Source organism: Haliotis rubra, unplaced genomic scaffold, assembly GCF_003918875.1.
Source record: "Haliotis rubra isolate DU_JTF1 unplaced genomic scaffold, ASM391887v1 Scf894, whole genome shotgun sequence".
NCBI lineage: Eukaryota > Metazoa > Mollusca > Gastropoda > Lepetellida > Haliotidae > Haliotis > Haliotis rubra.
The window spans coordinates 326,367-339,044 of NW_025767628.1; the positions used below are offsets into that span (position 1 = coordinate 326,367).

The following is a 12,678-nucleotide window of genomic DNA, read 5'->3' on the forward strand; positions in this document are numbered from 1 at the left end:
CGCCCCGAGAAAAACCAAGTCCTGGGTGGGTACCAGGTCGGATTTCTTGAGGTTGATGATCCACCCCAGTCGAACTAGAATGTCTATGACCTTGTGAGTAGAATCTAGGCTCGCTGGCTGAGTTAGCGAGCTGAGCAACCAGTCATCAAGGTAAGGGTAACAACGCCTTCCTTGCGATTGAGAAAGGAGTTGGCACTAACATGAGCTTGGTGAACACCCTGGGGGCCATGGATATGCCGGAGGGAAGCACCGTGAATTGGTAATTCATCCCGTCGTAAGAGAACCTGAGGTACTGCTTGAATGATGGATGAATGGGCACATGTAGATACGCATCCTTTAGATAGATCGACGTAAGTCAATCGCCGGGCTGAACAGAGGAAATCATCGAGCGAAGTGTCTCCATCTTGAAGGATGGAACCTCTAGCATGCGATTCAACCCCTTGAGGTTGAGAATGGGACGGAACCCGCCGTCTTTCTTCGGAACGAGGAAGTACGTGGAATAAAATCCCGCCTGTTCCTCGCCCGGTGGTATGCGCTCTATTGTGGACTTGTCCAGCAAAGCCTGAACCTCGTCGCGCAGTATACCCGGCCTGACCTGACATGACGGCACCGGAGTGCGACGTATGCCGGTGAATTCTGGCGGGCCTCGCTTCCACAGTGGTAGATGGCCGACACTGACAGTGGAAAGCACCCAAGTGTTGCTGGTAGCCTTCTCCCACTCCGGCAGGAATAGAGAGAGGCGGCCCCCCACTGGGACGTGTGGTAAGAGAGCGTGAGTGGTCCCGAGCAGATGAACTGACTTGGACGGACCCACGGCGACAGCCTGTTGGGTTAACGGGAGGTCGGGGCAGACCTCCCCCACCCGCGAAAAAGCTGGGAGCCAGACAAAGAGGACTGCTCCTTGCCCTTTCCTTTGGCGGGACGGCTCCTTCGCCTGCCCCTGCTCAGCGGCCTAAGCCAGCCAGCAGACTCGGGTGTAGGCTGCACCCCGGAGGAGGAAGCCGTGACGGGAGCGGGGGGGCGAGAAGCCCGCAGATGCTCCAACAAGGCCTTCGAGTCCTTGAAGGAGGTAGCTGCAGCAGCAGCCTCCTGAATGACCTGCTGAGCCCCAGGAAACAACGTCGCTCCCAGACGGAACGGAAGGGCTAGCAAGGTCTGCTGTGTTGCTGCCGAGTAGCAAGACGTCGACAGCCACAGCTTGCGCATCCCCATGACTGCGCACATCACCGTAGACGCCGCGGACCGCAAAGAGTCGCGCACTAGGTGGGCCTGTACTTCGGATAACTGGCGAAGCAGAACAACATGCGGGGACACGTCCCCAGCGTTCCCTTCAGCCTCCAGGGCTGACCTCTGAATAGAGGAAAGGTAGGCCTCGTGGATCACCACCCTCACCTGCTGCATGGCATTCCGATAGACTTCCTCATAAGTCCGGTAAGCCTTTTGCAGGGGGGCACCCGCAAGGGCAAACAGTGGCACTAAACGCCCTTGCTAGGCAGCCGGGGCTGCACCAGAGGAAGCCGAGCCTCCCCCCAGGGCGACCGAAGTAAACACACACTCGTCAACCACCGGTACAAAGAACAGTGAATCGTTCCCAAGCTGCTACCTCTTGACGAGTTCGGGCAAGTCGAACTGGAGGCGTGTCCCAACCAGGAGGGGATCCATCACGTCCTGCACCAGGGAAGGCAAGATGCGGAGCAGTGTCTGCGAGGGTTGCCTACAGGCAAATGACTCGCCCGGCAGGCGGAACTCAGATGAGTCCGAGTGACTGGTGGGTACCGCGGCCTGGGGAATGAAATCGGCAATACGTGGCCGCACCTCCCGCAGAACTGTCGAGAAATGGAAAGTGCCCTCCGGCTCCTCGGCCTCCCCAACGTCCATTGGCTCGGCACCCAAGCCCGAGTCAGAAGCCGGGTCTCCTCGCAAAGAGGACCCGACCCCAGACCCGGTGGGCGTCCGAGCACCAGACACAGAGGGAAGGGAAGAGCCGAAGGAACTCACCGCTCCGGCAACCGACACCACACTCGAACCCAGGTCCCGAGACACGGGAGGAAGACCAGGCAGAACTGGTTCCTCCGCTCTCATGGGGCAGGGCGGCGCAGGGAACGGAACCCCAGGAATCCTCAACGGACCCTGCGCCAACACTGAGAGGGGGACTGGGAGCGAACCCTCCCCCTCCGGGATAGCCGAGGCGTCCAGACCCGAAGCCAGAGGCAACGGATCGACAGATGCCTCAAGGCTAAGGGATCGAGCCGGGCTCAGCGATCCCACCCCCGGACTCTCCGTCCCCTGCTCAGAGTGGGCGAGGAACTCCTGACGGAGACCTCCAACCGACTCATGAACAAGGGACTTCACCGAGTCCATATGCTGCTGGAAAAGTTGCGTAATTAGCGACATGTCAAAACCACTGTGTGATTGAGGAGGCGCCTTAGCTTTTTTTTTGGCGGTTTACCATTTTTTGCTTTAGACAGGTGGACCTCCTGGGTCAGTTCCCCTCCCGCCTCTCGCAACTCTTTATAAAAGAGAAAATCCGCGGCCCTCCGTTTCTGGGCCCGGGGGGAGAAGGCCGTGCAGAGCTCGCAAATGTCGGGATTGTGGCCGACTTTTTCAAGACAACATAAGCACTTGTCATGCTTATCAGCTCGGGGGATGCTCTGCCCACAGACAGAACATCCAGTAAACGCCTGAAAGCAAACACGCAAGCATGTAGCTAACAGCGGAGCCAGCAGCATAAATATACACATACAAAACATTGAAAATTATGTGAATGCGAAGATTTTATTTATTGTACAATATTTTTGTTAAAACATTGATACAACTGTCACAGGACATTTTCAGCCGCAGAAAATGCATATATGTACCCCAAGGATGATCTCTCTGAAAAAGAATGTAAGAGTAATTACTATTATTTTAGGCTCTTAAGATTAACTATTAAGTGTAATTATTTCATCACAATCATAATGGCTGGCATCTCTGTCATATGCCTACGACTGCATTTATTATATGATCAAACTGCAAAAATCAGCAGAAGTTACAACAAGGCAGTGTCACCTTGAAGTCACATCTCCATGACCTAACCTAGCGGGATTTGAAGATGCCTAAAGATGTTGTAGTCAATAGAAGCTGCTAACTTAGAAGCTGAGGTGATATGCAGTCTTTCATTTGCAAATGATGCATTGCTGCAACAACAGGTGACAGCAGAACATAATTGTCTTGTTTGGACTATGTCATGTGTTTCCAATACTGATGCAAGGATACAAGAAATCTGATCTCTGTCATGATGGCCTTTGTCTTCTCCTCATCATTCGCAAGTAGCCTCTGTCAATAGAAAAAAAACCATCATTCGCAAGTAGCCTCTGTCAATAGAAAAAAAACCATCATTCGCAAGTAGCCTCTGTCAATAGAAAAAAACCCATCTGATTGGCAACTGACTAAGTCCCTGTTGAATCTGATAATATGCACCGTTGGACAAGTCTACTACCTGTGATCATGCTACTTTGCTGAACCCATTCAACACCGAGCGGCGAGGGCAAACGAAGGTGGAGTCTCCACATTATACTGATAATACTTCCTGAATGAAACTATTGACAAGTCTGATCAAGCATAAATGACCTTCAAAAGGTCACAACTGACACAATCATGACATATGATAGGTGGTGATTGCAAATTTATATGAAGTAATATGACATTTCAGGGCTCGATTTAGTGCTTTGTTACTTGCACTGGTGCAACCCAATATTACAAAGTGCAACAAAGTAATTACTCTAACTTGCACCAGGTGCAGGTTAATTTTTGAGTGGGTAAACTTATGAATGAAACATCTAAATAATTCAATAGCATATTATTTTCATTACATATTGTAAAAAAAGCAGAGCAACTGGAATTTGGCTGGTGCAACTAGGTTTTTATCTTAGGTTGCACCTAGTGCAAATAGGTTAACATCTCTTTAAATCGAGCCCTGCATTTCTGTTCACCCAGCAGAAAATGGGTACCCAGTGATTATAACCTTCTAGCGCCTCACAGGCAGCTTGGGTTATATGAGGTAATAATATGCTGTGCATTGATTGTTAGTGCTATGAGCATACCTAGTATGGAGTTTGGCGCGCTATATAAATGGACACATTATTATTATTTCCAGAAATTTGAACAACTGAGCAACTGACTTTGCTGCATTTGTGACCATGTCTTATACCTTGATCTTCAATGTCAAATGCGAGAACAATCCTCATTTCAAACTTATAGTCCATGTAACTTGATACAAAATTCCCTATATAATGTTATTATTAATTAATGTTACAACTGTATGTATGCTAGTTCTTGTAGAGTAAAAACAAGAACTGGCCGTGTGATGAGGACTTTTACTTGCCCAAAAGCTAAATTACTGCTTGCAGTCACTGATGTCATGAATTGTAACCAAGTTATCAAAACTAATTGATGAGGCTTATCATTATCAAGGTGGACACATTGTGTGTTACCTTGAGGGCATACTCCTTCCCACTGCTGATGTCCTGGGCAACAAACACAAAGGCAAAGCCACCTGCAATCAAAAATCAGATTTTACTAATTCATAACTGATCACAGCAGACCTCATAGCTAGTAACAGATATGAATATCAGTATTATCACCTACTTTTAAAACCAGTGTTCCCGTTCTCCGGTAATTACCGGATTTTTACCGATAAAAATTGTGAAGATCCGGTATTTTCAACTGCCGTCGGTAGCTGCCGCCGGTAAATTTTGTATTGCTTAAAGTTGCCATTTATCGGCAGATTTAATAAACTTGCAGATAACATCTTTGTTTATTCTTTGTTCTCTTCAGATCATTATGCAAACGTATATTGAAAACTAGGGTGGCAATCCCCCATCTAAATTTAGACTATATAGTTTTTTCACAGTTGTAAGAAGCGATTTTATTGGATAAAGATTGGTTTCTAATGACGCCTTTTCGCCACAGTCTGCTATAAAGTGTCGAATTGGTCAAAATCTGACACGTGACCTAAAGCAGCCAATCATATTACGGCAATGGATTCCGTCCTAAGTAAAGCGAAAACTTTTAGATTTAGACAGAAGTTTTGGGTAAAATAATGCTATTCTGAACATATTAAGCAAGAAATCGCTACCTATCGTAAATTATGGAACTTTTGGACGTATCGTGCTAGGTTATGACCTGTGACAAATATGCTTCATGTATATATTTTCGCATTAAACATCGTGTCCGAGCGTGAAGATTGAGGCGGCAAGAGCCGAGATGTCAGTTGTCAGTGACTTGACTTACATTACATGATCGCACAAAAACATGGAAAATAGTAATTTTGTATGTACAACTTTATGAATGTTGTTGATTTTATTCATTAGTTTATTCAATTTATTTAATGAATTCCTCGAAACATGGTTACTTTGCTCTTTGACAATGTTATTGTGGACCCGCTGCCGAAGCATGTGTCCGAGAATCGTTGTTTTCAGCTCGTGAAATGCAGGTTGAAATTCACCACGGGTATATAAACACTAATTATTTGCACATTTCACAGTCATTTAGATAGCGAATGACATTCTGAACACATTTATCGAATTTAGTTGGACCGCTTTCATTTTCTGATTGTGACAAAATACGAGACGAACGGCTATATATGCCAAATGGCGAATACTTTTGTCAGGACGCTGTAGGTCTAATGAGCATTCTCGAAAAACAAGCAACTCGTACGGCAGACTTTTCAACACATTTATGTACAGTATATCGTTGCGATTACTGATTAATTTGTCTCTCCGGATAAAAACTAGTTCAGCCGGAATTTTCAGACCCCGTCGGCATAAGCCGCCGGTAATTTTCAAAACCACCGGGAACACTGAAAACACCAGGCAAACTGTATTTATGAAGACAGTAAACAGGGCTCCAGATAGGTTTTCATAATTTCAACATCAGGAGTACGTACTCCTTATTTTCTCAATATAGGAGTACTGGAAAAACTTAAGAGTACATTTAGAGTACTGAGTGGAATTTAATGGTGTATCAGTAATGTTGTGTTTCATTTCATATATGCACCACAACATTGCTACTCTTGTGTAAACAGGTCAATATACAATAAATCAATAATTTTTCAGATAAATACGTCTGTAAATTATTCCAAGACTATACACCATTGCTGTGGTGCGTATAAAGAAGGCTAAAAAGCAACTGTTAGATATCAGACAATGGCTTTGGAAAAATGGTGTGAACAGGCTGTCTTTCTTGTTTTATGTGATGTGTCCAAACTAATATATATAACAAGTGTTTGCCACTGATATGGCAACAGTGCATGAGCTATCGCATTAAAAAAGAGTTTCAAAAGTGGTCAAAGTGTCGTGGTGACCTTGAAAATAAGGTCAAGGTCACCCAAATCGACTGGTGTCTGCGTAATCCCCCAATGTAGGCTGTCACCAAATTTGAAGACATTGGGTACAACAGTTCATGAGATATCGCTTTAACAAGAGTTTCAAAAGTGGTCCAAGTGCCAGTTCAACCGTTCATGAGATATCTCGTTAACAAGAATTGGAACGTACGTACGGACGCCGCTGAATACATAGTTCCCCGTTCCGGGTTGCGGCTGGGGACAACAACAAAAAACAACAACCAAACAGTTGTGTACGAAATTAACCTGGGAGGGGGTTTCTCAATATAAAGAGAGCCCTTAATGAGTAAAATTCTATAAAGTTAGTCTCTTTTTGTCTAAACTAAAGCAGCTCTTGGTAGTCACCGGGGTAACTCTTTAAATGGAAGATGAAGCTTTCGTACTATTGTAAATCACAGGACTCAACTTCAATAAATCTTTATGATATCCAATGTACATCATAAAGAGAACACCACACAAATATATGCTATGGTTACCAATCACTTAACAATCTTGATTCATGTGCTTTTATAGGCAAAGTATATGATTCATGGTTAATTAGTATTAACATAATTAATGATCTTAAAACATAATGATCTTACAATCTCTCTACAAAGCAGTCACTGTGAAGCTTATGATCATGGAAACAACTTGAAATAACATAAAACACATATCGATCAAAGGATTTTTCTTTGGAGCCTATGTGTTTAGTATCAGATTTATGAAAGTCAAATATCAAAAAGAAGAACACTCTGAAATATCTGACAACAATATTTTCTGTAAATAGTATACACATTTCTTCCATAATATGGAGCTGTGGAAAGGGTAGTGTGCCTAATGCACGCATAGAGTGAGATTTGATTACCAAATGCGAAGACATTATCATGACCAGAAGTCTAGATAAGCTGCCTATATGCGTAAAATATGCATTGAAAATACCCACTAATATATATCTGTATAGAAAAGCTGAAATATGCAAGAAAAATAAATGCCAGGGTATGAAAAGACGCTAAATATTTACGTTTACGCTATGTCAAAATAACAATGCGAATTTACCCAATGCATCAAAATCATGTTGCGCATTGCATCAACTCAAACCAATCGAAACAAACTTAAAGGTTTTCCATCTCCAAATATTTGCGATTAAAAGAATCTTGAATAATTCTAAATGCAATTAAGATGTGCAACGCAGATAGAATACCAGTCACGGTTTTTAACCCTTCACTGATTGGCCCATCTATGAATAGCAACCAATCAAATAGCTGTGTCTTTCTACATATCCTGCAAACAAATCGATAAGCTTCCACACGCTCAAAGTAAATTATCCAGTTTTTTACACTACAAACAGAAAACAACTTCATTAGAGGACTGCTAGATGAATTAATATGCAAGTACCGTGTTTCACAGTCAGAATTAATTGCTGGTGATATCTTAAATGAACTTGTAACATTAGCTATCCGTGCCATGGAAGTGAAATATCCGAAGATTTCCGAGTGTTACGACGCTTTCCGAATGCATGTCAAAATACCGGTTTTCGATCAGCGTATCGCAATACGTATCGTTTTCATGTCTGAACCGGTAAATACCAGTAAACCGGTTATATTGTGCAGCCCTAGTGAATACCCACTTAGTCTCAAAAGCATGGGTATCATACCGACATGGCCAAAAGTGTATCTGGAGCTCTGTGAAAGAATTAAAGACATGTTCTGCTCCCTGACCCATGGCATAAATCAGGGACTTCAGTTGGTCAAGATCAGATTCCTTGTTAAGCTTGGTGGCGGAACGATATCACATGAATTACTGACTGTCCAATACCTCCAACATCACCTAGTTCCCTTCTGTCACCATGTCATAGTATGAGAGGGCTAACTAAATTACTTTTTATTAAAGAAAGGCAGACATTATGCAATTAGTTGCCAGGTGTGCTATCTTGGGTGACCAATGAGACTATACACCAATGTGAAATACCTGAAACGATATGTCACTTTTTCGTATATTAGACTGTTTTTTGTAGTATTCAACAGAATCATTGTTTTCGCCGTGAAGTGTAATGAGACACACAACATACACTAGGGCGTGTGTACGAATTATGATTCACATTGGCAAACTATAAAATGTCTAGATATTACAGTCCTGTTATAAATTCACTATAAGTATCAGCAGATCGTCTGCTTTATATTTAGTTTCAAAATGCATACAAGTATGATAATAAACTAATTAGGATTATAAGACCAAATATAAAGACGTACATTGACTAGTATCTACATAATCTACAACACGTTATATAGTCTCCCTGATACTGGTGAGTGGACGTTAACCACGTGAATGTAGCAAGAAATTTATCGCGCAGTATTGTCACTTCGACCCCCACTTCGCTTCCGTGGAAGAAATCGTTATAAGTTGTGTCATGCAAAGTCCTTTTGGTCATGATTCAAATACATATTTAACTACGAGTAGAAAGTAGTTTTGATTTTCTAACTTGATGAAAACAAACCATAATCTCATTAATTCTAACAGACGTTAGCCTGTGACTTTACAATTTTCAAAAATGGCGGCGCCCTGTTGCAAACATCCGCCAGTCTGAGGATAAATGCTATTTAGGTTTGTTTTCACCGAGTTACAAAACGAGCGAGCTTGTAGTGCTTATGAAATGTAACAGACAAAACCAACCTTGTGAAAAATATTGTTTAAGCAAACAAGTGTTCCAAAATGGTTTATTTTCGATTATGAGAAAACATGATAAATTGCTTGGTCATTTAGTCATTGCGAACAATCTTCGATTATTTCAATTAATCGGACGACCACTACTACTTACAGTATTATTGTTACTTCGACCACAACCTCGCTTCCGAGGAAGAAATCGTTATGTTACAAGTTGTGTCATGGAAAATCTTTATGGGTCATCAATCATATACATATTTTACTACAACTAATTTTGATTCTTTAACTTCCGTGAAGCGATCTGAACACAAGTAAGATATCGTTTCAGGTTACAACGCTCACTTTGCACTCACAAACATAACCCATTTAGCATGAACTGCGGGGTCCTGTGGAAATCTGTGCATGGTGACACCATCGCCCAACCCCTAAGAGCAATTGACGACAACGCAACGATTCGGCATGTCTTCATTGATGTCGAGAAATCATCAAAATGATGAGCTAGCTACACACTTTATATACAACTAACTGAAAATCCTTCCTCATATGGCGTCACTGCAGTGCTCTGGCGACAGAGTTACGTAACCTGTCTGTGGTTTCGTTGGCGGGCGAGAATGAAGCAGGCGACTTTTTGGCCACTTTTAATCGCTCGGTATTAATTAACCACTAGGTTTTTAAGCATGAATTTGGTGTTCCGCATAAGACTAACTACAAATCTTTCATATGTAATAGTTAAAAGAGTACCAAAAAAAAAAGTTTATTTGTTCTTTAACTCTGCATTCATGAAATCAAATCATGGATGATCTCCAACTATTTGATGTTGAATGAGGAGAAGACAGAGTTCCTTCTCATAGGCTCCAAACATCAGCATCAGGGGTAGAAATAGCTTTAAAATTGCTAGGGTAATCCGGTACAGTGGCACATGTAACATCACTTGCCCTGATAATTTTGCCACTATACCGGCCGTTTTCTTGTTGATTCTTTAAATAAACAACATAATTAACATTGGAAAGTCAACTGGACACCGGTACAGTGTAATATACAAATTTGCTTGCCCGACAGAAAAAAACACTTGACTCGGACTTCGGGCAATGGGTTATTTCCACCACTGAGCTTAAGAAGTTGAAGACTGCTTTGCCATCACCTTCACTTCGTATCGGTGACACAGACATCCTACCATCAGAAAGTGCCAGGAATCTTGGTGTCATGCTCGATTCCAACATATCCATGGATGCACATATCACCTCCATCTGTAGAGCCTGCTACTACAACATCCATAATATCAGCAAAGTCTGCCACTACCTCGATACTGACACCTGTAAACTTCTGATGCATTGTCTTGTCACTTCCAAACTCGACTACTGTAATTCACTATATGACATAATTAGCAGACACTCTACCTTAGGTGAGGTGAGGTGAAATTGGTGAGGTGAGGTGAGGTGAGGTGATATTTCCTCATATGACGACATGCATGCATGTGTGTGTGTGTATGTGCGGCTGCTTGTACTAGCCCAGACAGAAGCTGGCTTTATAGTGCTAGCCCTCTGAGATACAATGCCGCAGTAAAGCATGAATACCCCACTCAGACACATTATACTGACTCCGAGCCGACCAGTCCTTGTTATACCCATTAATGCCGAGTGCCAGGCTGGGACCAACAAGTACCATATTTTAACGTGTTTTGGTATGATACGGTCGTGGAATCCGGTCGGACGCTCTCACCACTACACCACGGAGACAATCCTCTACCTTAGGACCAAGAGTGCCATCACAGTTAATGAGTGCTCGTTTAACGGGTCATTAGCAAAAAAGTGAGGCAGAAGCACGGGAAATGAGAAATACGTAAGCCCAATGGTTTGTTTTCATTTCTCACGCTTTCGCCTCACTGTGCCACACCCTTCCAATTCATTTTTTTTCCGCCATTGTTTCTGAGCTCAACTGGATGGGGCAAGATGTGTTTCAATTGGATATAATCAGATTACACTGAGATAAGGTCTCGGATTGGAAAGGGTTGTTTGCCATATTTGTGAGCTCCCTAAGGATTGGAAAGGTTCCCTAATTCTAACCTTAAGGATTGGAAGGGGTGCCATACCCTAACCCCTAAGCATCGTAATGTGTACCTAACAATAAACCCTCACCCTAAGGATCGGAAAGGGTACCTAACCCTAACTCTAAATCCCTAAGGATTGTAGACTGGCAGCGAAGGGAGACGAAGCAATTACCGCTGTCTCGCTATCGCACAATAATTGCTCCGAAGTGTGTGCCCCGTAAAGTGCAATCCAGCCTGAGAAAAAGCATGCCAGGTAAATATGGTAAAGTACCACAACGTTACTGTATTTTAATTTGCTGTGTGGCTCTTATCAATTTTTATTCAAGATTCATGTTCAGTGTCATATATATTTACTTCTAACTTTGTATCAATACTGATAACGCACATGTGACAACTATTATTTTTCGAACATTACTGCAATTGGGTAGTTAGAAATCAAGATATTTTTGCTGGGCATATCAATTAATAGAACACAAAAAGACACCAAGACTCGTGTCAAGATTTGACACTTACCTTCTGCTATCACTTTCTTTACTCGCAATTTCTGATCTCCCAACTCGACACTCTGCCCTACGAAATCACTATCTATGCGGCCCTGCCCGCCGCTTAAATATCCAAAGGCTGACTTAAAGAAATCTGCCATTATTACGGCTTACATTTGCCCAAATCACAAAAGATAAATACGTCAAAATTATTTCTTGGGTTGCTGGCGGATCACCGTGACGTCACATGTTCTGTCGAAAATGAGCTCGAAGACAATTACCACATTGAATTCCGAAAGAATATATTGACATATTACTTTTACAAATAATGTATGAAACTGTTTTGATACGACATGTGATTCTAATATAGTTAATTGATTAAACGTATGCATTCTCACAAAACCAAGGAATGCTGCAAAGATGAACTGAAAACGTCATGGAATTTAGGAGTAGCCTCCCTTGTTCATTCGGCCAATGAGAGAACGACATTTACCCTGTTGATAAAATGTCGGCGATGTTGCTGAGCGTGCTGTCTGTCGTTGTCACAATTTTGGTTGTGGAAGGCGGCATCGGAAGACCGAGGGGTGTCCCGCTTTCACGTCAGTTTATGTTCAATTGAAATATGATGTTGGTGAAATAGATGTACATGTTGTGTCAGACGTTTTCGCTTTCCTAAAAGATGGCTCGCAGAGAGTTCATGAGTACGGCGCTGGCGTTCTAAGGCTTTAGTTTAGCTTAGTCGTCATAAACTGTTTTAATGAGTGAAAAATTGTATGTGTTAACCAGGATCCGGGTATACTAATCCCACTATGGCCCGGGCAATGATCTGGGCTCTGACACAAGGCGAAAATGATTCAGTACTCTTCTAGATGAAACATACAACGGTGACTAAACAAAGTGTAGGTTTCCTGTTAGTAGTGTTTAGTGTTGGGAATTGGTTAAAATCTCATAATTGATGATTGATTCATTACAGCGGAAAGAGTTCCTTCCGTTTCCCCAAACCTAAACCTAACGGGAGGAACTCTTGCCATAACAGCTGATCTACCTTCGAAAATAATTGGTTAGCGTCATTAATCAAATTTTCCTGTTTATGTTTGTTAGTGCACAAAAATAAAGAAAAAACATGT

At 42.7% G+C, this 12,678-nt stretch overlaps 2 protein-coding genes across 5 annotated transcripts in view; one reads left to right on the forward strand and one right to left on the reverse strand.

The window, feature by feature from the left end:
- Positions 1–11,808, reverse strand: part of LOC124263682 (cyclin-G-associated kinase-like) — an 81,251-nt gene extending 69,443 nt beyond the window's left edge. Inside the window, exons 1-3 of the mRNA XM_046698336.1 lie at positions 11,583–11,808; positions 4,473–4,534; positions 3,256–3,315 (exon numbers count right to left, since the gene is read on the reverse strand). Of these exons, the coding sequence (XP_046554292.1) occupies positions 3,256–3,315; positions 4,473–4,534; positions 11,583–11,712 (252 nt within the window). The 5' untranslated portion in view covers positions 11,713–11,808. The remainder of the gene's footprint in view (positions 1–3,255; positions 3,316–4,472; positions 4,535–11,582) is intronic.
- Positions 11,809–12,018: 210 nt separating this feature from the next.
- LOC124263688 (glucosidase 2 subunit beta-like) overlaps positions 12,019–12,678 on the forward strand; it is a 57,631-nt gene continuing 56,971 nt past the window's right edge. For all 4 annotated transcript variants that reach the window (XM_046698348.1, XM_046698347.1, XM_046698350.1 and 1 more), the window contains exon 1: positions 12,019–12,150. In XM_046698348.1, the coding sequence (XP_046554304.1) occupies positions 12,057–12,150 (94 nt within the window). In that variant the 5' untranslated portion in view covers positions 12,019–12,056. The remainder of the gene's footprint in view (positions 12,151–12,678) is intronic.